At 45.7% G+C, this 27,926-nt stretch overlaps 1 protein-coding gene and 1 long non-coding RNA gene across 2 annotated transcripts in view; one reads left to right on the top strand and one right to left on the bottom strand.

Moving 5' to 3' along the window:
* ZNF2 (zinc finger protein 2) overlaps positions 1-27,926 on the bottom strand; it is a 35,438-nt gene that overhangs the window by 4,715 nt on the left and 2,797 nt on the right. The window contains exons 2-3 of the mRNA XM_081264261.1: positions 1,877-1,948; positions 943-1,069 (exon numbers count right to left, since the gene is read on the bottom strand). Coding sequence (XP_081120387.1) covers positions 943-1,069; positions 1,877-1,948 — 199 coding nt within the window. The remainder of the gene's footprint in view (positions 1-942; positions 1,070-1,876; positions 1,949-27,926) is intronic.
* On the top strand, positions 11,195-17,775 carry LOC308632291. The gene is made up of 3 exons (XR_014018493.1): positions 11,195-13,527; positions 14,931-15,019; positions 17,289-17,775. It is a non-coding gene; the product is annotated as an uncharacterized lncRNA (long non-coding RNA).

The following is a 27,926-nucleotide window of genomic DNA, read 5'->3' as shown; positions in this document are numbered from 1 at the left end:
TCTTGAGTAGCTAGGATGACAGGCGTGTGCCACTGTGCACAGTATACACAGTACATTTGTGAAACTGCTAAGAGGTTCTCTTTATCTACAGGGTCCCCACTTTACTTCTCATTAACACCTGACATCAGCAATAGCTTTTAATTGTCCCTGTCACACAAGTCTTTATAATTCCAGAGTGCCTCCCGTGGGCATATCTCTAAGACAATGCTCAAGGCAAATGCTCAAAATCAAACACATCTCTGGTGACCTACAGACACACAACCACTGTGTTCTCACTCTACATCCCCTCTTTTTGAAGGGAGACACTTCTTTTCCTCCCACTGGTTTTTGTGAGGGGGGAAATCTCCAATTAGCAAGATGGTCCTTTCCCTACCGCTTAGTCCTCAAAACAGAGTTGAAGGTGTCCCCTGGCTGGCAAGCTGGGAGAAGACTCAGGCACATGTAACTCTTCTATACTCAACCCTCTGGAGAGCCAGCTCCCTGCCCCCAGCTCCCTGTCCCCAGCTCCCTGCCCCACTCTACTTTGTCCCCTGGCCCTCCCTGTTTTGTGGGGGCAGGTTGCTGAGCAAGGGCCCTGTGGTTGACTAGCACATCTGTCCAGTGCTGGGCTCAGTGTGAAGCCCACTACTGCCATACACCTAAGCCACCTGGGAACAAAGCAGAATGTGGGGAAGCAGGTATTTTCAGTGTCCACTGAGAGCACTGCCAGGATAACTAGGAGAGTAGGCCGAGTGGAGAGGACGGGGACCAACAGGAATATCAGAGTGCGAATGGGCAGGATGATAAGCGAACCCATAAGCCTATTATTTCCCTAGGATCAATTCCTGTCAGCAGACCTATCCATCTTCCTCCAGCTCTTCCATCTTCTTCAAGTGACTCAGAACGCAGGTGTGGGAGGCTCTGATTCCTCGGCCCCACAACAGCGTGAGCAGCTCCCCTTACCCAGTGAGACGATGCTCTCATAGTTCTCCAGCATCACCGCCTTGTAGAGGGCTCTCTGAACGGGGACCAGATGCCTCCACTCTTCGTCTGTGAAAATCACAGCCACGTCCTCGAATGTTACAGATCCCTGAAACACAATCACATACCCCCTTACTCATGAGCCTTCTTGTCACTTGGGCCAGACTGAAATGGCATAAAGGTGACAGCCCTGGAGGATGTGGCAGGGCACCGGGCCATGGCTCTGACAAAGAAAGGCTCTGAAATATCTGGAAAAGGCACCCATGACAAGAGTTCCCAGTTGCAATCCAGTCACCCAAGCCTGCATCTTTACCCTGGTTTTAGAAGCCTGGATGAGTGTCTGTAAGTCCTGGGACAGAGTGGGAATTCAGTTCTCCACCCTTGAAAGGGGAGCTGCATGTCTCCACCCAGTAAGACTCTCTTTGGGACCCTGGAGGCCTTGCTGAGGTGCCCCCAGTGTTCTAGGGGGTGCTGGGTGGGCTGGGTGCTGTGGACCAGGGGGCCCACACTCAGTGAATGCGTGGATGCACTCCTGGATGGGCAGGGTGGAGCCAGAACTGCTCCCAATCTTCCCCTTAGCCCTGCGCTGTCAGCTGCTAGACAGACCACTCAGAGCAACAGCTGCAGGGGTTGGGTGCCTGGTGACGAGCAAGGGGGGCCAGGCTTGAGACGAGATGGACACTGAAAAACACCTCAGGTCAAAGGGAAGTCCTCCCTGTGGAGTGCTTGGTGCACCTGGTGGGGGCTGACCAAAAGTTCCAGGAGAGAGAAAGACAAGTGGTGACATTCTGGAGACTCATTAGTGTACTCCAGAAACACAAAAGTCCCCGGCGAAGGAAGTAGCTCAGGAGTACAGCGCTTGTGTAAGCCTGGGCTCATCCCAGCACTGGGAAAAGAAACATGAGGTCCTCCTTACCTGGCACGCGGCAGGTGGCACTGCAGCAGCCATTCCCTCCTGTGTGCGCTCCCAGAAGCAAAGGGCAGAGTCCTGACAAGGCAGGGTGTGGGGAGAAGGCAGCCATGAGAAAGGTCTGTCCTGATATGTCACCTCCCGACTCGCAGAGAAGGACTCTCCATGTCCCCACCCCCTTCCCAACTCCCACAGAAGGGCAGCCAAGGTAGAGCTAGGCCAGGAGCAGCCCTGGCCAACCCCTGGGTGGAAGCCAGGCCATGGGTGCTGTGAGTTACGCTACATGCAGTGCTTGTTTTCACAAGTTCCTTGGGAAAGAGATCGGTACCCGGAGTCAAGAGAGCGGTAAAGCTTGCAGTCAGAATGGCAAGAATCCCAGAAATAATAAACACTGGGGAGGAGGGGTACAAGAAGAACACTTCACTCTGTGGGGGACTGTTCATTAGCACAACCAATGGAAATCAGTATGGAGGTCCCTCAAAAGATTAGGCACGGACCCAGCTACCCCGCCATATGACCCAGGTGTACTGTTCCTTGGTATTTATCCTGAAAAATTAAAATCATCTTATTATAGAGATACATGCATGGCCAACAGCCAAATATGGAACCATCGGGGTGTCCATCAACAGATGGATGAACAAAATATGGTATGTATATACACCATGGAGTTTTACTGAGCCGTAAGTAAGAAAAATGAAATTATGTCATTTGCAGGAAAATGAATGAAACTAGAAACCATTAGGCCAAATTCAGAAAGTCAAGCGCCATATGTTCTCCTTCACACACAAAAGCTGAAGAGGAAAAAAGGTAAAGAAAAGTGGGGGAGCAGAGATCTAGTGAAAATCAAAAGGAGATCAGCAGAGGACCAAGAGATGGCAGGTGGGGAGGAAGAGGGAAGTGCTGGGGCAAGGGGGATATTGGTCAAATGACATTGTTATATTGTGTGTGTGTGCAAATATGTAACAACAAATCCCATCAATATGTATAACTATAATGCACCAATAAAAAAAGTGGAAGGAGAAAAATAAGCATTAAAGTTCAGAGGTTATTTATCCAATACTGCCCTGAGTGTTCACTGGACAAAAACCATAAACAATTCTGTAAGTGACTATATGGAGGAAACACACCCATCAAAACCCACAGCCTCCCCAAAGGAAAACACACTCCACTCCAGTTCCTGCTGAAGGAGCAGCCCTCATTGATCCACGTGACCCTGCATCTCATTCCTGGAGCCACAGTGACTGGGTGGGTGACACAAGTATCAAACTACTGAGTGATCCAGCCTGAAAAGATGACATCCTTGCATGGGAACGTGACCAGGGAGTGTCAAGACAGCATGTGGCAATGAGTTGAAGGAGTCTCAAGGTCCCCAAGTAGCCATGGAACCAGAGGAAGAACCACCCACGGGCAGTGGGAGGCACAAGCAGAGTAAAGTTCATGTCAGTGGGACGAGGAGCAGGGGGGAAGGACAGCCTGACCCTCTCATGGAGACTGAACCAGGCCCTGAGGGTCCCTGGGAAGTGTTTCTGGGGTTGGTGGGTGAATAGGGAGACAGTAGGCCAGGGAAGATGGGGGAAGGTGGGCTTGTGGCTCACCAATAGCTTTCCTGCAGTCAAGGGAAAGGGTCACTGCTCCCTGTGAGTCATTCATTCATCCACTCAACCAGCAGTTATTTGGCACCAACTGTTTATCGTAAGTAAAACATGTGCAAGGAGCATTCCTTGCCTCCAGGAGCCAAGAGCCCTGGACTCAGGTCAGGGAAACAAAAAGGCATTTCCCTGCAGGATAGGTAAGTGCTGTAAAACTGTGAAGGCCCCACAGGGCTCCCCTGACCAGCCCCGAGAGTGGGTGGGGACACTGCAGCTCTCCTGGTAGAACCAGAATTTATGCAGTTTTGAGGTGGGGAGGGAGCAGGAAAAAAAACTCCAGTTATTGAACACTAAAGAGGCAGATCTTCACGTGGAAAGGATTAAGAACTGAAATCCATTTGGAAGAGCAAAAGTCTAAGCTGTGAGCAGGGCTAGGAAAAGACAGAGAAGCAAAGGCCACCTACATCAAGGGCTTTGCACAACCCCTACCCCATAGGCAGGGGTCCTGGAGGGACTTTAGCCTGGGTGCACCATCGTCAGACCATGCTTCAGAAAGATCACTGACTTGTAGTGAAGACCTGAAACACACTGGCTCTCAGTATCTGTAGGGTTGGTTCTAAGACCTCCCAAAATACCAAAAATAAATCCCACCCCCACCCCCAAAAAGGGATGCTCAAGTGCTTCATGTAAAATTTGGGGTTGGGCCTGAGAATATAGCTTAGTGGTAGAGCACTTGCCTAGCATGCGCACCCCAGCACTACACACACACAGGGATTTCTAGGAAATGTCAACTTTACTTGCAATTTTTTTTAATATTTATTTTTTAGTTGTAGTTGGACACAATACCTTTATTTCCCTTATTTATTTTTATGTTTTGCTGAGGATCGAACCCAGGGTCTAGCACATGTGAGGCGAGCTCCCTACCCCTGAGCCACAACCCCTGCCCCTGAAAAAAATTTTTTTTTCTTAAAGAAAAAACTGAAGCCAGGTGCAGTGGCACATGCCTGTAATCCCAGTGGCTCGGGAAGCTGAGAAAGGAGGATCGCGAGTTCAAAGCCAGCCTCAGCAAAAAGCAAGGCACTAAACAACTCCATGTAGACCTGTCTGTAAATAAAATACAAAAAATAGGGCTGGGGATGGGGCTCAGTGGTCGAGTGCCTCTGAGATGATCCCTGGCACCCCCCAAAATAAATAAAAGGAACTGAAGATGTAAGTCAGTGATAAACTTCCCCTAGGTTCAACCCCCTGGTACAAACAAAACAAAACTGAAGGAAAGAACATACACAAAATATTAAGCAAAGAATGCACAACCTTGAGATTAGATATTTGTGCATGCACATGTGTATAGAAAAAGGAAGAACACATTAAAATGGAAGTAGAATTTGAGAAGTGGAATTATGAGGGATTTTTATTTTACTTTAACAATTCTTCATGTTTCCTGATTTTTTTATTCACTTTGGTGCACAAGAAAACAACAGGAAGGAAGAGGGGTATGCAGCCGTGACAGCAGCCCGGGAGTGCTACCCCTGGAAGGCTCTGCCTACAACGCTAGTCCCTGGCCAGCCTCGAGGAACTTTGATTTTGAAAGGGTCCCCCAGTTCCCTAAGAACCCAGGACAGTCAGCTCTGCCTAAACCATGTGTGCAAACGACCTGGTTTATGGTAACATCTGCTTTCCTGCTGAAGATCTAGAATCCTGGTGTGTGTTAGGCAGAGGGCACTGTGAGCAACCTTTGATAAAAACCTTGGACCCTGAGCTTCCAATGAGCTGCTGTGTTTTGTTGTCAGGGAGGGATGTGCTTTGTGTCACCTCTCATGGGAGGGAGGGAACGCAAGCAAAGCCACACATGTATTCCTCCAGATGCTGCTGGTGTCCTCCCTTATGATGGGCTGTGTGTCCATGCAGGGTTGCAGTCACAGTCTGAGCCACAAGCACAGCTACAGGCTGAGTCCCCAGTCCTTGTGAATCTGTGAATGTGGGGTGATCTTGTGGACACTGCACTCTGAGTAGCTGTGGCAGGATGGAATTAGAGGAGGCAAGAATGGCGGAGACAAGTGAGGAGACTAATAATTAAGGAAAAGTGATCAGCAGCTGAGCAAAAGCAGTGGCAGCAGAAATGGAGAGAAGGGACACCATTGTCAAGATACCAAGAACAATAGGTAATAGCCTGGAAGCAAGGTGATGCTTTCTGGGTCACTGATCTGAACAGCGGTGCAGAAAATGATGCCATTCGTGCAGGTGAGCAATAGGGAAGTAGGCTGAAGGGATGGCTATTGAGGACAGTTGGGGATCAATCCCACATCCTGAAATAACAACACTTAATATTTGTAATTTGGCTCCCCTTGGCCAAATTACAAATATTGGAATTGCTAAATGAAATAGCTCAGTATAGAAAAGTTAATATAAAGTGTACCAAAAGTGGACATAATACAAAGCAATGCTTAAGTCTTCAGTTATATCAAAAGTACTTTCTATCAATTACAAAACTTTTCATAGAGATTAGATGTACCCTTGTGGTACACACATATTCATTCATGTAAGCAGAAAGAAAGGAACCCAGGTGGCAAGGATAAGCCAAGTAATTCCAGAAACAGAAATTGCTTGTCCCACAAAGGGAGGACAGATCAGAACATGGGCCACTCAGAAGAGTGAGGCAGAGGAAGCTATGCTCCTGTCCACAAGCCAATCCAACTCCAAACATGCCAAGTAATTGTAGAGACTTAATCCTCCCTCCCTGAGATGGGCCCTCCAGCTTGATGACTAATTATCAGATATTCACAAGAAACCATGAAGTTTTAAAAACTGCCAAAACTCAAGACCAATATGTATAAATTACTGGTCTGTTAGCTTCTAACTCTAAAATGGCTCTATTATATTGTTGGATAAGTTTGGGGATTTTTCTGGTTTATCGGTCTATAATCTAAGCAGATATCCTTTTGGGAAAAATACCTCATTATGATATACAGTTAAAAGATGCAAGACAGACAGGGATTATTAATAATGTGTTAAACAATGGCCACCTCAAGGGTGGACACTGGTTTGCAGAAACTGAAACCTATGTGGCAAGCAAAATCTTAAAGAAAAAAAATCTAACTTAGAGTTTAGTGTAACAACAACAACAACAAAATCTGAACCTAAGAGAGATTGGAGTTTGAATCTCCTTAGGAGGAGGCAGAGAGTGATATAAATGCAAATATAAACAAAGATATATCCTCAGATGATAATCAGAGCCTATAACTAAGACAGTTTTCTTTTCCTTTCTAGTCTGTTAAGAGTCTTCCATGTCCAGGAGGGTGTTCAGATATTGACTCTTGAGCCCTACGACGACATCTCAATTAATATTTAGAAATACAGATGAGTACAGTCATTAGGAGCCCAGGCTCTGGTGCCAGATTGCCTGAAATCAAAGTCCAGCTGTGCTTCATCCTACCTCTGTGACCTTAGAAAAGTTTCCTACCTTCTGTTTCAGCTTGTCAATCTGCAACAGTGGATTAATGATACAATGTGTGTAGCTATCTTGATGCTTAAGTAGGATGATACCTAAAAAGTATTGAGAATAATGTGCTAAGTAAATGTTAGCACTAGGTAAAAGTGATGTGACCATCTGGGAAGGCAGAAAAAATTAAAATGAAAAATATTAATTATATTATGTTGTTGCTTTAGGTCTAAGTGTAAGTATATTAAGAATTTTGGAAGACAAGTTATTTGTATATGTTGTCCAAAGCACTGAAACTTTTTGTAACAAATAAACTACATCTGAAGTTATAGTTGGAGTTGCTCAATGCTTAAATGCTTAAAGACAATTTTCAAGATTTTATTAGACTGACTTTAATAAGCTGAGCATTGAACAAATCACAAATGGTGTCCAACATGAAATCTCCCCAAGTGTTAAAGTAGCAGGTCTTCCCAAAGCGCTCATCATGCCAGGCAGACTTCATTCCCCACAGGTCTGGACCACAGCAGCAGTTGCTTCAGTAGGCTCCTGCTGAAAACTCGGGACTCCACAGCACACCAAGCTCATGTAGAGTCACTGTCAGCAAAGGGTCACCTCTACTGCTTTCTCTTTTCCTATTCCTGGATTTTGGAGTATCAAATGTATCAAATTCAAATCCACACTCTATATCTTTAAGTGGCCCTTGTCGTTGCCTAAAAAGCTTTTTAACACTCCCATCTTGGCCATGTACCTATTCCAAACCCGTCTTCTCTTCTACATACCTATTCCAAACCTCCACGGTTACCATTCGACTTCAGCACAACTTTGTCTTCTACTACACTGAAGATGTGCAAGAGCGAATTTCCAGGGAGGCAGGACCATGTGGTAGAAAGTACTTGGCAGGCAGGTTTAGTAGTATTAACCATGAAGCCTTGGGCAAGTTACTTAAGCAACCATTGGCCCAGATGTTTACTATCTAACTCCAGAATAGTTATAAATAGGAAATGAGACAATATAAAGTACTTATCACAGTTTTTCCAATAAATGAAAGTTCTCTACCCTGCTACTGCCCATCACCAACCCATTCATTCATTCATATCACTATCAACAACTATTAACAAGTATCTGCCATGTGCTGGGCTGTAAGGTGCGTGAGGCCAGCAAGACAGATCTGTCTCCTGGACTTGAGTTTATGTACTACCCCCCACTGTCCAACTTTCCTTCTCAGAATCTGCTACCTGCTAATGCAGGCTCTCTTTTCCCAGCATTTCTCAGCTCTCTAGAAGTTTCTTCTCACCCCTTCAAGCATATAAAAACCTCCTCTAGTTGAATCCCATGGCCTCCCTCCAGCAAAACAGTTCTCATTTAGGTTTTCCTTCACGATCCAACTTCCTGGGTGAGTAACTCACCTTCTGACTCCATGTCTTCACCATTGACTCCACTCAAATCCCTGTCAGTCACTCTTGCCTCTCACACATCTGAAACCACATGCTTCAAAATGAAAACTCTGGCATGAATTCCAAAGATCTTTTCCTTCTTTTCTTTACTTCTCTACAACTTCTGACTGGATAAGTTTCTGCCTCTTCAACCAGTTACAGTAGCTGCCTTGATGCTGCTTGGGTCTCACTTTTATTCCTACCTCTGAAACTTTTGTCTTCCTGGCTCCTTTGTCCCATCTTTGCCCTAGAAACAAGGATGATTCCCATAGGTTGGTCTTTATGCAATGTTTTTCTTTCTATCCTGGGGATATTCACCCACATCCAGGGCTCTATTTTCCACCTCTACAAAGATAGTTCCAAATTCCAATCAACTCCTTTTCCGGACTCATCTTTTATTTCCAAATGGTGACAAGTTTTGAATTAGGCATCAGCTGAAAACCACCTTCCTCTACACAGTTCCCATTAACTCCTCTCCCTGCTTTTTCTATCAGATGTTCTATTATCCTCCCAGATGTCCCAAATCCAAACTCTTACACCTCGCTCTCTTTTCTCCCAAATCAAGTCACCAGGCCCTTTAGACTCTTTTGCAATGTCATTCGTACCCTTTCCCTACCACTAACACCATGAGAATTCAAGTCCATAACTGCTTGCTTCAGAACGGAACCCTGCCATTATTCTCTTCCACTCTAATCCTGAATGTGACCACTAGAGTGACTATCTCTGTCAGTCTTCTGGTCAGACCCATAAATCTGGTCTGATTATTGGGTCTCGGGGGACACCCTGTGCTCTGGCCTCGGTGTACGCTTCTTCACCCTGTCTCCTGCTATTCCTCCAAATTTGCCCTCCAGTAAAATTCATCTCTCTCAAGTCTGCCTAACACTTTGGTACTCCTTTTACACCCCCCCCCCCAACAATTCCTACCTCCTACATGAATCCAGCCCCTCGATCGCGCCCTCGGGCACAAACTCAGGACAGGAGATTTAATGACGAATGTAAGGCGCTTTTTGGGAAAGAGGCAGGGCTAGGTGGGCGGCACTCTAGACTGGGTGTCAAGCCCACCCATGGTCATTAGTCCAGGATCTGGCGCGCAGTGGGTGCGCACCGCAGGACCGCTGGCAACAGTGCCACGGCACACACGGCAGGGGACAACTTCGTCCGCACCTTTCCAGCGGGGACGCGGCCACACACATCTGCAGACTGGCTCCGCACGCGCCACCCCGTCCTCTCCTACAGCGCCTCCCCCAAACCCCCAGCGTCCCCTTCTCTCGGCCGCTGCGCTCACTTGGCTCCTGGAACATACAGACCCGCAACCCTCACCTCCGGCACAGAGTGCTGGGGACCCGGGAAGACGGCACCACTTCAGGTCGGACGGCAGTGCGCCTGTGCGAAGGCCCTGGCGGCCGCGCTCCCAACCAAGGCGCTGTCTTCGCGGGACTCCAATTCCCAGAAGCCCCGGCGGCCGGCGCGCCTAGAGATGACGTATAGGACCGCGCAAGCGCACGCGCCGGAGAAAGGCTACGAGGCTGACACGACCCCACCCGCTTAGTGGTCTCCCTAGCGGCAGAGGTGCAGCTGCGGATGCCTGGGAGGCTTAGGGTCGCCCTGAAGTATGCCCACGTGTGATGCCACATTCCTCCAGCCCTCCATTTATAGAGTTGTCCGAAGGAAATGCGTCCCTAACCTTGGGCACAACGAAGGCGATATCCAGTCTTCTGGCTCGGCTTCCGCCTGTCCATTTGCAGGAATTTGATTCTGAGATTTGGGGAGAGAGGTTTGGAGTTTGGTTCTGAAGACTGCGCTATGGCTGAGGGAGGGTCTGCGCGCATATTTGTAGCGGAAGAAAAGAAGGGCCCACGGTAGTACGTGTACTTAACTGGGCAGCGGGAACTGAACGCCCAACGGCTTGAACACACCAACCTGCCTCTCGTGGTGCTGCTGGAGAGGCCCAGACTGGAGACGTGGCCGATCCTTAACCGTGGAAGAGTATGAAAAGATCCAGAGGTGACTCTACTGCGCAGCTAAAGAGCCACCGAGCTACATGGAGCTTCAGAGAAGACTAAAAATTACACAAAGAAGGTGAAACTCTTACTTCAGGAACAAGTCTACTTTTTCACTAAAAAAAAAAAAAAAAAAAAACCACCACCACCAACAACAAAAAACCCTAAATTGCTTATTGTAAAAAAAGTTGCTGCCCAAAATGAGCTCATGACCCAGTGATAAAATTAATATTTGAAATTACAATACAATGAAGTATGTTCAATAGGGGAAGCACAAGCGAGGAAGCAACTAACTATGGCTCAGAAAGGTGTTATCTAGTGCACTTGAATAATGAATATTTGTTAAGAAAGTGCAATCTATGCAGAGAATAGCACATGCAAGGTATAGACTAGAGGATGAAAATTCAAAGAATTAACAGCAAGATGAACAGCTGGTGGATAAGGTTCAAGGGCTGATTATAGTATCCTGGGGTCAGGCTGAAGCAGACATAGTTGTACTGTCCCGGCTTTCCTAGGAGTAGAACTTGATTAAAGTCATGACATCTAAGATATATTTTCTTGCTATTTTGATGGTGGTTTTTAGTATACATTTAGCCTTATATTGACAGGAAACTTTGGAGGTCCTAAATGAGTTTCCTCCTAGAGTTCCTCATCCACTGGCAGGGCCTACATCCTAGGTTTTATTGTCCCAAGTAACTGTCAAAGTGGAAGTTTATGACTCCATTTCCCTACAACTATATGTGCTTATGTATGTTACTAAATGGGATGTAAGTGGATATATTGTATAGCATCTTCTAACAACCTGCCTTAAAAGACAACTAAAAAGGAACTGTTATTCACATGACTACAAGAATGACTCAGGGCTTTATACCAAGTGACAGAAGCTAGTCTTACAAGGTTTTACATACCTGGTGATTCCATTTATAACATGTTCTGGAAAAGGCAAAACTGTAGGACAGAGAACAGACCAGTGGTCATAAGGGATTGAGTGGGAGAAGCACTTGACTATAAAAGAACACAAAGAGAATGTTGAGGTGATGGGGAACCTATAGGCTGGAGGGAACTGGAATTCCCCTAAAAGTGTTTTGAGATCAAATGGCCCATCTAGAGCACTGAGCCAGGGAGAGAACATTCCTGTTAGCACTGATTAGCACTGGGCAAGAAATGTACATTGTAGCAAAGGCCTCTGGGTCAAGATTTGTCTCAAGGGACTGAATTTAAGAGTGGAAAGTTTCAGTGGGGTGTAGTGGCTCACATCTGCAATCCCAGCTACTTTGAAGGAAGGATAAGCACCAGGATTTCAAATTCGAGGCCAGCCTGGATAATTTAGCAAGATCTGGTCTTAAAATGGAGGGGGGGCACTTTCGGACACTGCAGCAGGCCATTAGAAGAGATATCAGGGACAGGCAGATCCCCTTAAGTTCATCTGAAGCAGTTCCAGCTCTTCCTAATTATGTGGAGATGAAAATCTCATTTGTCTATCCCTTTGCCTTTTTGGCTCCAGGGCCCAGGAGATGGGAGCAGAAACTCCTGTGCCACCCATGGTTCCCAGGCAGTGCCCCCTGCTTGGGAGGAAGATGATTTGCTTACTGGGCAAATCCTGGCCATCTGTGCCACTGGAAGTGCTGGCAGAAGAATGAAGCACACTGAAACAACAAGGAGGGGGAATGGCCTTTCTTCCCTGGTTTTGTGAATTATTTATCTTGAACCCCTAAATAGAACTGATAAAGCAACTGCCCTGTCCTCACAAGCCTCCCCTCTTTGGCTGAGGGCTTCCTTCAGAAAACACACTTTTCATGCTCAGTTTGTTTTAGGCTGTTGCAGCTGCTAAGAAAACACCTTAGACCAGGTAATTGATAAACAACACAGCATTTTTTGCTCCCAGTTCCAAAGGCTGGAAAATCCAAGAACAAAATGCCACTAGCTTAAAGGTATTGTGAGGGGCCCCTTCTACACCTACCCACAGCAGGAAGGGACAAAAGGAACTAATAAGCTCTCTCAAGCCTCTTGTGGGCACTAATCCCTTTGTGAAGATCTGTCTCCGTGACCTTTTGGTCTAAAAACAAAAGCAAAGCAACAACAGTTCGGTACCATCACCTTGAGGGTTAGGTTTCAAAAAGAATTTTGGAATTTCACGCATTCAGCGCATCCTAGACCCATTTCTTTTACGGTTCAAAATGATACTTCTAGAGCACCTGGGCACCCAAAGTCCTCCATTCTTCTCCATCACCCTCTGTTGAACTCAAAACTGGGACTGGAAGAAAGGCAGAGAGGCACGGGACAGCCTACAGAATAGTGTTATCTGATATTGCACCAACCAGGATCTCCACCAGGCCTGGACACTTAGAAGAAACAGGACAGCGTCCTGGAAATCCTGATCTGATCCGCAGACTCAGGGTAGAGCTCGCGTTTGTTCCTTTTCAACAAATTTCCAGCAGCTTCTGATAAGACAGTCTCAAAGTGGGCTATGGGGCTCCGCTTCCAAAAGAACTTGAGAGAAAGGAGAGGCCCCTAGGTCCCAGCTGGTGGGGCAGAGCCGAGCCATGGCCCCTCCGGAGCTGGCGCCACTGCCTGCATCCTCAGACTCCCTCAGCAGGTGCGAGCGGGCTGATGCATGCCCTGCTGAGGCCCGCGCGCAGGCGCCGCTCACCAGGCCTACCGGCCCCCTCTCGGCTTGCTCTGCGCAGGCTCAGATGGGCCTGGGGCGGGCAGGCACCGGAGCCGGGCTTTGTTCTTTGAAGGTTGCGCTCCTCCGTGTGCGCTAGGCACCCCGCCTAGGGCCCCGGCGAGTGCTTGGGCAAGCTGGGGACAGTTGGCAGGGCCGAACCTCCGCTGTCTCAGGTCAGCGGAGGAGCGCAGGGCAGGGGTCGCAGGTGTGGCCGCGGCCGTGCCTCCTACTGGTGTGAGTCCACTGCGAGTGTGGATCCGCGTGGGAACTGAGTTCCGGAGCCCAGTCCTGAGGCTGGGACCGCAGAGCGGAACAGGGGGAGGAGACCGGGTTTGGAAGGAGTCTGAGTTTGCGCCAGGGCAGAAGAAGAGCACGGACTGGGCAGCGGCACTTTGCGCCCCGAATCCTTCTGCTGGGCCTCGCCACGTGCAGTGGGGATGCCTCCTGGCTCCCGGCGGTCCCTGATCCCTGAGCCTTCCGGAGGACCTTGGGGCTGCGCCTCAGACCCAGCTATGGACTCCGCAGCATCAGGTTTGGCTCTGGAGTGCAGGGGGCCAGAAGTTCGCCTGGGGAGTTAGTACTGGGCCTAGCAAAAGGCGGAACCTAGGAAGAGGCTGGGGAATCCCGCCGAAGGGTCACAGCCTGCCTGTGGTGATTCCTACCTAACCTGTCAGACTCAGGAGGCTGAAGTCCTGGCATCCAGAGGCTGTGGAAGACTGTCCCAAAGGCAAGAGCAGATGGATAGGGCAGGAGAGGACCTGCTCTCTTCCCGATGTGGCCGGGAAAGTGAGGGAGTGACCCTTGGGCAGGGATCAGAGGACAGATAGGGCCATTGGGAGCCTTGTCACCCACCTACTCAAGCACTTCACTAATTAGGTTGGTTCAGCTGTGTATGAGATCAGCAGGGCATGCAGTGGGTGCCTCCTGTGAGACACACCCCCAGGATTAAAACCCCCTAGAGGTTTTGATTCATCTTTTCTAAGTTTAGAACACCCTATGCTTTACCAGGGCACATTTAAATTTGTTCTTTCTTCATCACACTTGCTCAAGGTCACAGAAATGGCCAATGGAAAATCTGGGCAAATCCCTGAACCTCCCACCCATTTTCTTCATGCCCGTGCTTCTCAGTGAGGCCCACAGACTAGCAGCACAAGCATCCCCTGGAAGCCCTCTAGAAATTCAAGTCCTCAGGCCCTGCTGAACCAACCTTAACAAGTCTCACCAGAGTTATGGGAGCGCGGGAGCCACACACACTGTGAAGCTTTCAGAGTGCTGACCTGTGCTGCTGCCGCCCCCATGTTGATTTAGCCTTAACCACTTCTCTGGCGTGATTTCAGTTAGTATTTGTTTTAAGGCCTTTATAAAGTCAGAAAGCTCTATAATAGAGGGACTCTGAAGGTTTGCTGCAGAGTCCTAATGGTGCCTGGTGACACTGAGGTGGCTCCTTGGGAAGCTGGCCTCTGAGAGCTGGGGTCCCAAGGATGAGGGGACAGGATCATGTCTTCCCCTGAGGCCTCATACTTTCTGTGGTCTTGCCCTGGGCCTTGTTCTGCAGTTGTCAATCTGCTTATACTAACTGGCTGGATTCAAGATTCCTTGAAGCCCTCCCCCTGGTTATATTTCCAAAATGCCTAGTAGAGGACTGCATGAGAAGCCACTGAGGGAATGCAGTGGGGTGGCCAGCCTGGAGTCACACTCCAACTTCCTGCAGCCTGTTGTGGGCCCTGGACAGGTGTGGTGGAGCCTCACACAGCTGTGTTCAGGAGCACTTCTGAGGTGCACAGGCTAATGGCTGCCTCTCAGTTCACTTTGTGTTTCCACCTGTGGCCCCCAAACCCCTGAGGTGCTGTGTAGGGGATCTCCTGCCTGGGGAGTCTGGGAGATGAACATTCCAGAATGCTCAGACTTCCCTGTGGCTGCTTTTATTTTCCCAGCTTTCACTTCCCAGGATCCTGCTCTTCCCCCTGAGAGACTCCTGGCAGAAAAGGGAGCAGCCAGTTTATTTCTGAAAGGTAGGCCTCAGGTGAGTTGGGGTTTTCTTAAATTTTCCTCAAATTCTTGAACTACAGGTTGCTTTGCCTCCTTCTTTCTAGAACCTCTTTGTTCACTAAAGGGAACTGACCCCAGTTTCCTGCTCTTCGGGAGCTGATCCGGGCAGGTGGAGGATGGCCTTGTCAGGGCCCTCTCCTCTCCACTGTTCTGCACCATCCCTCACTCACTTGGATCCTTCAGGCTTCCTCTGGCTCATTTCTCTAATGGGTACTGTGATGACTGACAGGTATTACAGCAGAGGCCTGGCCACAGTAGTGGGAGAAGGCTGATACTCCTGTCTGTTTTGTTACTCATAGTTGTTCACTTCTGTCTCTTCTGCACACAAAATGCCTCCCTGGGGGAGAGTACTCCAAAGTCCCATCTAATCTGAGAATCATGATTAAAGTCCTCAATGGTGTGATAGTGTCTGCATTGAGTCCAGATGTTTCTCCCCTGGCTCAGGAGCCCTCTTAATAAAAGGATAAGCTATCTGAATGAGTATTTCCAACACATTAACAAGGGCGACATGAAGACCACAATGAACACTTGGTCAGAAAGGGGAAGCATGGGAGAATCCCAGCAGCCTAGGACCACAGAGATGAAATTCCACTGGGCAGGTGCTGGCAGGCCTCTGATCCTGAAGGGAAAGTATCTGGGTTGTGACCTGCTTCTCCTCTGGGTGGCGCTTCTAGCTGGTGATTCTCCTGGGCTGCTGGCCGTGCCCTCAGAAAGTCTCTTTGGTAGTATTCTCCATAGTCACATCTCACATGTGAAGATGACAGTGGACAACAAGCTCTCTTGGGACTAAGCAGTTTTTCATCCTGCTTGAGCAGGGTGAGGGCCCAGGGATGGTTTCGGGTTATGAATACCTAGTGCATCTCTCAGCACCTTCAGCGGGTTTTTAGGTCTTTGTTTCCAGTGGGCTTCCTGTGGCAGTAGCTTCACTCACAGTTCTTTTTAAATATGCCTGTCTTTTGGACTTAATTGAGGAGCTTCTTGGGTTTCCCCCAGGAAGACATGCTTTTTTTCTTTTTCACTCTGAGCAATTTGTTCCCACTGAGGATTTCCTGGGAGCCATCTGCAATGACTCAGAGGCTGAAAGGAAATGTTTGACAGCCACACCATGAGATGGCCCTTCAGATTAGGCTTTTTATTATCCTTTTGCATGCAAAAGCCACTGTGTGTATTGTCTTTGGCCAACTGGGAAGGAAAATTGGTTAAGTCTCCCACCCTATAAGTCCTCATATTTCTGGATACTTCCAGGTGCTCTCCGGTTTGTTTTACACACCAGGATGCTCTTGAGCTCTTATTTTTCCCTATAATACTTTGTCAAACATAACCAGTAACAGCAGCTCTTACTACTAATTTTGTTTCCAGCCTCTGCTTGTAACATCACAGGCTCATACTTATATCAAATTATTGATGTCACGGTTTTACCAAACAGTTCATTACCAAACCACCATGGGTAACAAGACCAAGAGTTAAGTTAAAATTACTATTTTAACTCATTATTGGATATATATATATATATATATATATATATATATATATATAGAGAGAGAGAGAGAGAGAGAGAGAGAGAGATTTAATTTTTAAGTACTTCAGGGTAAAAGTAATAAGAACTTATACTACTTTCACCAGTTCTGCATTTTAGTTCATATTATATGTATTACCATATAGTATGAGTCAAATGAGAGGTACTGTAATTACTGAGGTGATAGCATAATTCTGGCCAAGACCTATGGGATGGTCTATCTTGTAGTGGGGACCTGGGATCAAGGGCCCCATGCACAGGTTTGTAGGCTCCAGAACTGCATAATGAGTAGGCTTTGAGGGGAAGGATTCATTCTAATCAAACTCACAAAACTTACTGATTCATTGTAAGGCCACTTGATTTATTTTTGTTGGGTGTGGGCAGAGCCACTTCCTGGCAGTTGTCAACCTGAGGTTCTTGGTCTCTTGCTGGCTGTAAACTGGGGGTTATTCCGCCTGCTGGAGACTGCCACATTTCCTGGGTCATGGTGTCCTTCCTTCACCTTCCAAGCCTGCAGTGTGGGCAGAGTCCTCCTCCCACGGTACCTGTACCTACCCAGGGAATGTTCTCTGGTGGAACAGCACAGTGTGCACCGAGGTGTCAAGGGAGGAAAGAATCTGCAGGCCCCTTTAGATATCGTTAAAGGCCCATCATCTTGCACTCATTGTTGTTTATGTCCTCTTGGCACATGGAACAGGTAATAGTAAAATGTTTTTTCCTCTTACAGACTGGAAAAGAAGGCCTAAAGCCAAGGAATCAATGTCAAGTCAGGGAATTTCCAAAGAATTATTCCAGATAGCAGCAGTGGAAAAGCACATTCAAGATGAGCTCTCATCCTCCAAACTGAAAATCACTTGTGCTTGCAGTGACCACAGGTTAGAGATGCATCAGGTCAAACAGAGACATCTGAAGGAGACGCCAGTGACTCACAAATCTACTCCCATCCTTAGGACAGAACAAGAATGGAGTGGACTTGGAAGAAGTGTAGGCTTGAGACCAGTCCTTTAGTCCAACCTTAACCAACACAGTGTTGCCATGAGAGAAAGATCCTATAAATGTGACACAGAACTGAGACAGTTTTCAAAGAGAAGTAACTTTCAGGGAAGCCACCCAGAGAGAAAATCTTGCAGGTGTAATGAATGTGGGAAGTCCTTCCACTTCCAGTCAGAACTAAGGCGTCATCAGAGATGCCACACCGGAGAAAAGCCCTATGAGTGCAGTGAGTGTGGACGAGCCTTTGGTCATATCTCATCCCTGATTAAACACCACAGAACTCACATTGGACAAAAACCCTACGAGTGCCGGGAGTGTGGGCACGCCTTCAGTCAGAGCCCCTCCCTTGTCCTGCATTACAAGTTCCACACCCAGGAGAAGCCCTACAAATGTAACAAGTGTGGGAGGGCCTTTAGACAGAGCGCATCCCTGATCAAACACCAGAGAACTCATACTGGAGAAAAGCCCTATGAGTGCAGGGAATGTGGGAAAACCTTCAGCGAGAGCTCCTCCCTCATCGCACATAACAGGTTCCACACAGAGGAGAAGCCCTACAGATGCAACGCGTGTGGGAGGGCCTTCAGCCAGAGTGCATACCTTACTCAGCATTACAGGTTTCATATTGGGGAGAAGCCCTACAAGTGCAATACATGTGGGAAGGCCTTTGCCCACCCTGCATCCCTCATTAAACACTGGAAGAGTCATGCTGGAAAACCCCCACCATGAGTTCCGTGAATGCAGGACAGCTTTGAGCTGGACAGGCAGAGTGCAGAGACCCTGGGAGTGTAAGGTCCGTCTTCTGGAGGACATCTTGTCTGCTATCAGCAGTACACACTGTGGAGCAGGCCTCGAGTCACACCTCTCTCTTATCAAACACCAGGAGCTGGTGCTAAGGAGAAGCCATGTGACTGCAGTGGAGGAGGGACGCGTCAGCTAGAAGACACACATTACTCAACAGCAGACATTTATAGTGGGGGAGTCTTGCCAGGGTAATGTGTGATACAGGCTTTGGTCACATCCTGTTCATTAAAAAAAAAATCAGACAACTCCTGGTGGAGAGGGATGCTGCCAGTGTAGGAATTGTGGAGGAACCTCCCGTGGTGCGCTCCCTTTGTGAGCACCAGAGAACACACAGAAAGCTCAGCATGTGGCACATGGCAGTTATCCCAATGACCTGGGAGGCTGAGGCAGGAGGATTCCAAGTTCAAGGCCAGCCTAGACAACTTAGTGAGACCCGGTCTCAAAATAAAAAATCAAAAGGGCTCAGAAGGTAGCTCAGTGGAAGAACACTTGCCCAGCATGTGTGAGGCCCTAGGTTCCATCCCCAGTATCAAAACAAATAAAATAAAAATCCCAAAACCACAAACCCTTTGAAAGATGGAGGTGTGGATGTGGCAAGCCTTCATCAGGGCTCACCCCTTATTACACATCAGAGAATTCATACTGGAGAGAACCTTGGGGTGTGTGTGTGTCGGGGGTGGAGCCATCCCTTCAGAAGCCGGAGAGCTCCCCCTGCTGGTTACAACCCTGGAATGTGGACCATGTGGGGAGCCTCTGCTGGCTCTTCTGCTCTTTGTTATACTGGATAATTTGTAGAACAGTCACCTTTTAGGCAAGTGGGTCTATCAAGCTCCTAGTCTACCATGCTAGAAGTTAGTATTATTAAGATTTTTTTTTTTTTTGAGATGGGATCCTGCTGTTTTGCCCATGCTGGTCTTGAATCCCAGCAATCCTCCTGCCTCAGTGTGTGGGACTACAGGTGCATGCCGTTGTGCCTAGCTCTAGAGCAACTCTTTAAATTTGGTAAAACTGAGAAAACCCACTAGTATAACTCAGAACTCAGCACACATCAATTCTTCACCCCAGAGAAAAACCCCGGGAGCTGAAGGAATGTGAGGAAAATTCCTTTCAGATTTGAAATCCACCACATGAGCTGAAAGGAAGCTGAAAATGGCCTGCCCGGTGCCTTCTACCTGCGGAGGCCAATGTTTAACTATGCCTGTCCTTGGTCACCACATCCTGTGGATCACGGGGAGGGGTGTCACAGGGGCCAGAGTGACAAGGCTGAGCAGGTGGACAGCCATCAGTGACCTAGCCCAGCCATGATTAGGCTAAGGAGATGGATCTTTAGAGAGCATTGCCCTGCAGACCTTCCTGGGTTGGCCTCCTCCCGGGGGTTCAGTTGTAGTTTGGGGATGAGACTGAAGGCCCTTGCTATAGGACACCCTGTGTCCTTGTTTCTCTGTAGCACATTACCTTCTCTGTGAGGCCACAAGTAGTCTGTATATGAGCAAGAAGCAATTCCCATTGCAACTGCATGCTACTAGATTTGGAATTTTTGGAATGAAATCTTTTAAGATTAAAACCTCTAAAATATGGTTGTCATAAAAAATAAAAACCTCAAAAACATTATTCTATTTTTTTTGATTTTTCAAAATTTTTTTATTATTGGTTGTTCAAAACATTACAAAGCTCTTGACATATCATATTTCATACATTTGATTCAAGTGGGTTATGAACTCCCATTTTTACCCCGTATACAAGATTGCAGAATCACATCGGTGACACATCCACATTTTTACATATTGCCATACTAGTGTCTGTTGTATTCTGCTACCTTTCCTATCCTCTACTATCCCCCCTCCCCTCCCCTCCCATCTTCTCTCTCTACCCCATCTACTGTAATTCATTTCTCTCCTTGTTTGTTTTCCCTTTCCCCTCACAACCTCTTATATGTAATTTTGTATAGCAATGAGGGTCTCCCTTCATTTCCATGCAATTTCCCTTCTCTCTCCCTTTCCCTCCCATCTCATGTCTCTGTTTAATGTTAATCTTTTCTTCTTGCTCTTCCTCCCTGCTCTGTTCTTTGTTGCTCTCCTTATATCAAAGAAGACATTTGGTATTTGTTTTAAAAACATTATTCTAAATGAAAGACGGCAGATATCAGAGTCCATATTATATGGTTTTATCCCTAGGAAATATCCAGAAAAGGACATTTTTCAGAGACAAATGAGATTTAGTGGTGTCCTGAGAATGGCAAATGAGAGTGGCCACAATGTTATGGGGACAGGGGGAGGGGTGTTCTAAAATTGAATTACAGAGATGATTCAATGTTTTGGTAAATTACTAAATCTCTAATGTGTGGAGAGCCACAATGAACGACCACACCTTCCAGAGGGTCTCTGGTCTTGTGATAACCATTTAAGTAATTTTCTGTTCATCATCTCACCACTCTTATCAGTTGCTGAAGGTCATGGCTCATGCTTCCTCTGAGAAGGGAGCTTCCAGTAGGTTCTCACCAGTTGGGAGTTACTTTGAAAAAGAATTTGACTTTCCCACGTTTTCTCAGTGCACCTGGCTGATTTCATATTTTTGTACTAGTTGAAAAGCTTTCCTTCTAGAAAACTGCCAATTAAATATTTCCTTAGAAAAATGTAATGGTGCCTCCTGTTTTTCAAATTCAGAAATAGACTAGCATAGTTTCATCTTTAGGATAGTGTGGTGTGTTTGTGTGTGTGTGTGTAATAGAAATTGAGTGCTTTTAGATTTTGCACTGTAATAGTTTCTGATGCCAACTGCTCAGAATTGGGATAAACTTCATGGGTTAAAAACATGGTGGTTTACAAGGCTGCCCTCACAGATTGAGGAGTCCCCAGATCACCTTCACTTCTGACAGCTGGCTACAAATTCAGGGGTCCCCACTACCCCTGTATGTTAGATAACTCACTAGAATGACTCTCAGAACTCAGGACAAAGGGCTATGTTTTTGTTGCTTGTTTTTGGTACCAGGGATTGAACCCAGGTGTGCTTAACCACTGAGTCACATCCCCAACCCAACCCTTTTTTATTTTTTATCAGAGACCGAATCTCTCTAAGCTGCTTAGGGCCTTTCTAAGATGCTGAGTCTGGCTTTGAACTTGAGAACCTCCTTCCTCAGCCTCTGGAGTCACTGGATCATGGATATGCACCACCCTACAATATTACATTGTCATCATAAATTTAATGATAGCTAAAAGAGACCCAGTAGAACCAGCCTAAGAAAGAGATGTAGATTGGGCAAGGTCTAGGAACTTCCAAATGCAAAGCTCCTGTCATTTCCCAGGAACACATTAGGCTACCTGCACACTTATGTGTGACAATACACAGAGTACTGCCAACCAGGGAGGCTCACCTGAGCATCAGTGTCCAGGGTTTTAATTGGACTTTCATTACACAGATATAGTGGATTCTATCCTTGACCCCACAGTTGAACCCAGTCACCAGCCCCCTTCCTTTCCCTAGAGGATGGACTGATACCACATGGCTCAAAGCCCCAACCCTCTAATCATTTGGTTGCCAGAATTACTCTGCATATCATGCATGGTCCAAGGGCTCTCTTGTTGCTCAGGAAATTCCAAGGAACCAGCAACAAGGATCGGCCAAATACTTTATTACATAGCACCCACCTTAAAACAAATCAGTCAAAAATCCTTCTTCATTTATTATTCAATTAAACATGTACCAAAGTCTGTCTGGGCCAAATAACTGGGAGGTGACAAGCAACTTGAAGGTTGAAGCGGGAACTGCTTTATTGTGGGGAAACTCAGCGGGAACTCAAGGTAGTGGGCACCCAAGGTAGCAAGAGCCGCTTTATTGCAGAACAGCAGAGGTATATATACCTAACTGATTACACACAGCTCGACTCAATTAGCATTATCTAGATACAACAGTCAGCCAATAAGGAATCCCCACCAACTTAATAGCTCGGTGGCGTTGTCTTACAAACCACTCCTCCTGGCAAACTGCCAGGCGCCATCTTGATTTGCGGTCCCCAAAAAACATGTAACAAACATGAAGATTACAGACATTCCTCAATAAACAACTGCAGTGTATCACTCCCGCTTATAGACTCCCTGTTGAGGAGACTGGAAACCAAAGTCTTTGTCTAACACAGCAGGAGTGAGCTCAGCTACAATTACTAAGGAAGAAGAGGGGGACAGGAATCTGTGCCAAATACTCCAAGACATTTGGAGGTCACCTCAATGACCTTCTCTGGGACTTGGTTTTCTTCTCTAGAAGAGGAAGGGCTTTGCCCATGTGGAAATAAAGGCCTTTCAAATAAGAGCAGTCAGAGATGATTCAGAGGTTCCTATAACCAAGTCATCAGCCACCTCCACCTGCAGCAGACATCCAAATGCATGCAGGGAGTGAGACACCTTTTCAATGGAAAAAAATAATAATAAAAGGAAGCTCAGGTGTGCCCCAGGTTGAGAGCTGTTGGCGTGGAAAACTGGGCTGACCTAGCTGGGAGCAGGACATCTCATGTGGCTGCTTCAGGGAGATATGTGACTTTCCATGGTTGGTCCTGAGTTGGTAGTGGGGGCAAAAGACAGAGGAGCTGCAGTGATTGACCAAGTTCAGGCCATGTCTGAGATGACTGCTGCACAGGTCACCTTCTGGCTTCCAGGATGGTTGCTGAAGAAGTGTAAGCCAGACCTGTGGCTCAGTGGTGTGGCCATCTTCCGCTTGTGTGCTTATGGATCCCCCTTCTGCTCATTCTCTTGCTGGAGAGAGGCTGGCCAATTCAGGGACCACTAGAGATGCTATCTTCACCACGTGGGGGGAATGTTCCATTGTTCATGTACACCGTAGCACGTGATCTTGTTATATCATCTTCATAATATCTGATAAGAAATGGTAGCCGTGCAGAAGAATGGAGCAAATTGTTCTCTTTAATGTGACGTCTAGCCTGTTCATTGATCCAAGTTCAGAAAGAAGCGCAGATGCCACCATGTCAAGCCAATGAGAAATCCAGAGCAATGCAGCAGCCCATCACTTCCTGTGCCAACACACAGACACAGATCTGTATCCCAGGGAGAGCTGCTGTCAATAACTTATTCCAGAGTTAGTGATAGTTTTGTTAGTGGTTCCTTGAAAGGTCCTTTGCAAGGAGGTTCAACCTTTCCCGGGTGACTCTTAATAGACAAAATCTTGTGGTTTAATGTAACAAAGAGGGTCTTTAGGAAGATGCTGTGGGAAGGATCTAGACCCAAGTCCTTTGCAGTACTTTTCCATGCCTGAGAATAGCAGTGTAGATTTATCATTGGAGGCAAAACCCCTAAGTAAGTGGGCCTTACTGTACCAGCTCTCAGGGGAAGAATTGATGTGTCCCAAGTGAGTGAATCTTATGGCCATAAGGAATTCTGTGAGTAAAACCTTTAGCTAGGAGTTCAAGGGTTTCTGAAAAATTTGCTCATTTTAATTTAAGAATAATGTTGGTTCTTTCAAGCTTTCTGGGATATTATGTATGGTAAAAACAGTGTCATTTTTAAACATGGGGTAATGCCTTATGGAGTTCTAATGATTCCTGTAAAATATGTGCCTTGATCACTTGATATGAAAGTTAGGAGCCTCAGGTTGGGGGAAAAAACCAAGCAGCTGCTAGTGGTTGTAAGGACTGTGCATGTTTAGCAAGGAAATGCTTCAGCTCATCCTGAAAACAGATATACATTGATGCATAAATATTCCAACTCTTTAAGAATGGAAGCTGGGTAAGACCCACCTGAAGGTGTGCAGGGTGGCCCCGGAGGCTTTGGCTCCTGGCCATGCCCCACCTTTAAAGGATTTCCAGAATTATGCTGACAGGTGATCCATAACCTGAAAATAACCTGTTAAAAAGCTCCCTTTTAAAAGTTCCTTCTCCAATACTAATTTAAGATAGTGACAAGTTGTCTGTATTATGATGGGCAACTACATGGAGAAATTTAGATAATATCCATCTGAAATAATCTGATACCAGAAAGCAGCCATTTTGGGAGCACTAGAGATTATCCAAGTGAAGGTTATAATTTTTAATATTATTCTTTTTTCAGAACCAGGGTCTTCACATTGATAATGTGTAATACTCTCTTTGAATCACTCTAGATTTACTCTTTGGGGTTCATTTAGGAACTTTGGCTGAGGCTGCTACTTTGGCATAACTGCTTGCTAGAGCATTTCCTTTCACATCCATGGTGCCATTTCTCATTCTGACTTTGCATGGGCCACAGCCCTTATGATAGCCGCTCCTCTAAGAAGGAAGGAAGCTGCATCTACATGTTCCTTAATTTGTTCATTTTTATGGGGGTTCTAGCAGAGGTTAGGAAACCCTCCTTGTTTTCAAAGCATCCTAAAGTCACATGATGCTGCCACGCAAACCTACTCTCAGTGCACATGAGTTGACAAACTCTGTGTAGTAAATGCAGTACATTTTGCCATCTGGTCTGACATCCCCTCAGGTCGACTATATTCTAAAGAGAATTCAAATTAGTGATCACGTATTCTGCTTGATAACCTCCAGTTTCAGTTCTGAGAGAGGATTCATCAACAAATAATAAGACAGGTTTCTTAATTGGAGCTTCTAATAAATCCAAGTGAGCTACAGAGATTCTGTGATTAAGGAAAGACAACTGTGAGTATCCCCTTCTGTTAAAAGCTAGAGAATGTCAGGATCCAGAGCACTAGAGTGGTAAAAAGAAATGTGAGAGGGAGAGAACAACACATGTCCTAAGAGGCGAATTAGCTAGCTGAAAGTGAAAACCTCTTTGTTCACAGATGACATGATTTTGTACACAGAGAATCCTAAGCATCCACTAAAACCTATTAGAATACAAGAGTCCCACAACATTGCTAGAAACAAGATCAATATACAAAAATCACTACTACTTCTGTACATGCACAACAGGCAATCCAAAAATGAAATTGAGAAAACAATTCCATGTATAATGTCACCAAAAAGAACAAAATACTTAGGAATAAAATAAAAAAGGAAGTGCAACATTTATATTCTGAAAGCTAAACACACTGGTTGAAAAAAATTAAAGAAGTTATAAAAAAGAAGTGGAAAAACATCCCATGTTCATGGTCAGAAGACATGCTATTGTCAAGATGACTGATCTATACAGTAAAGCACTCTCTATCAGAATCCCAGCTGTATTATCTGCGGAAATTGACATGTTGATTCTAATATTTACATGGAATTGCTAGATATCAAGAATAGCCAAAATAACTTTTAAAAAGAAGAACACAGTAGAAAAACCCATACTTCACAACTTTGAAACCTACTACAAAGCAACAGCAGTTAAGATAGTGTGGTACAGATGTGGTAGATCAATGGAATAGAATCGAGAGCTCAGAAGTAAATCTACATGTCTATGGACGGCTAATTTTCAACAAGCGTGACAAGACCATTCAATAGGGAAAAAATACTCTTTCCTTTCTTCTCCTTAGTTTTTTCTTTCTTTTTTCCCTTCCCTTAACCAATGATGATGTAACACTTGGAGGGCCTATGCACAAGAATAAAGTTGGACCACATCTCACCAATATGAACACAAAATAGATTAAAGACCTAAATGTAAGAACTCTTAGAAGAAAACATGGATCAAATCTTCACAACCTCAGATTTGACAGTAAATTCTTAGACATGACACCAAATGCATAAGCAATGGCAATAAAATAGAAAAACACAATTGAAACTCAAGTCTTTGTGCTTCAAAGGATACTTATTAAGAAATGGAAATAAAACCTACAGAATGGAAGAAAATAATTACAAATCATGTACCAATAAGGGGCTTATATCCAAAATATTCAAAGAACCAATAAAACTGGATAATAAAAGACAACCAGATTAAAACAGCAATGCTTGAACTCCAAAACTATTGGCGAGAAATCAGAATCCTAAGCACTGCTGGTAGGACTGTAAAATATTGCTGCCACTTTGAAAAACAGTCTGGCAGAGTTACCATGTGACCTAGCAATTCTGCTCTTAGGTACATATCTAAAAGAACAAAAGCATGTTAACACAAAAGTTGTACATGCATGTTTATGGCAGCATTATTTATAATGGACAAAATGCAAAAGTAACCCAAATGTACATCAACTGAGGAATGGATAAGATGTAGTATATCCAGGCAAACAGAATGTTACTCAGCCATAAAATGTAAGGAAGTACAGATACCTGTGACAACATGGGTAAACCGCAACAATGTTATACTAAGTGAAAGAAGCCAGCCACAATGGACCATGTGTGACTGCATTGATAGGAATTTTCTAGAAGAGGCAAATCTATAGAGATAGAAAGTAGACTAGCTATTGCTTCAGGCTGGGGTAGCAGATGGGGATCAGGGGAGTGGCAGAGGGTATGGGGGTTTCTCTTTGGAGTGATGAATGTGATCTAAAATTGACAGTGATGATGTTGCACAGCTCTGGGAATACACTAAAAATGGCTCCAGGGCCATGTGGATAGCTGACCACACAATGACAGATGAGCTCAACAGTAGTTTATAAAAGGAAGACACAGAATGTCCCACTGGGCAACATGGGGATGCATGTGGGTGCAGAGTGGACTAGCAGTGGCTGTGGGAGGCAGTTTTGTAGAAATGAGGATAAGGGGACCCCTGGCTCCTGGGGGAGGAAGTGACTAGCTTGTCTGAACACTTCTGCAAGCCGACTTCAACCTCACACATCTTACAAAAATAAAGCAAAACAAAATAAAATGGATTAAAGACTTAAATCTAAAGCCCCAAACTACAAAACTTTTATAAATTAACAGGAGACAAGCTTTAGACCATGAATTAGGGATATGGTTCTTAGACACAACACCAGAAGCACAATGCATGAAGGGAAATTAATAAACTGGACTATCAAAATAAAAACCTGTTGCTTGGTGAATGGCCAAGTGGCCTTGCTAAAAGAATGAAAGGACAAACTGTGGATTGTGAGAAAATATTCGCAAATTATCTATTTGAAAATGGAATCGCCTAGAATAAATAAAGAAATGAACAGTAACTGAACAGTAAAAGAAATCATCAGGGTTGGAGCTGTAGCTCAGTGGTTAAGCTCTTGCCTAGCATGTGTGTGGTCCTGAGTTCAATCCCCAGTACTGGGGGGGAAAGAAAGAAAAAAAAACCAAATAATCCAACTAGAAAATGAGCAAAACATACAAACAGACATTTCACCAAAAAGGATATGCAGATAGATGGTTAAGAAAAAAACACACACACATGGAAGGAGTTCAGTGTTATTAACTATTAGGGAAATATAAATTAAAGCCATAAGGAGATGTCACTATATACCCGTTAGAACAGCTTTTAAAATGGTGATAATACTACATGCTAGTGAGCATGCAGAGAGCATCTATCTCTTACACGTTATTGATGGGAATATAAAATGCTAAGACCACCTTGAAAAAACAGTTTGGCAGTTTTTTTGTTTGTTGTTTGGTACCAGGGATTGAACCCATGGGTATTTAACCACTGAGTCATATCCCCAGCCCTTTTTAATATTTTATTTAGAGACAGGATCTCACCGAGTTGCTTAGGGCCTTGCTAAGTTGCTGAGCTGGCTTTGAACTCAT

Source organism: Spermophilus citellus (genome assembly GCF_964194105.1).
Source record: "Spermophilus citellus genome assembly, chromosome: 13".
NCBI classification, from domain to species: Eukaryota; Metazoa; Chordata; class Mammalia; order Rodentia; family Sciuridae; genus Spermophilus; species Spermophilus citellus.
The sequence above is the reverse complement of the archived record's forward strand: the minus strand, read 5'-3'. Positions and strand labels throughout refer to the sequence as shown.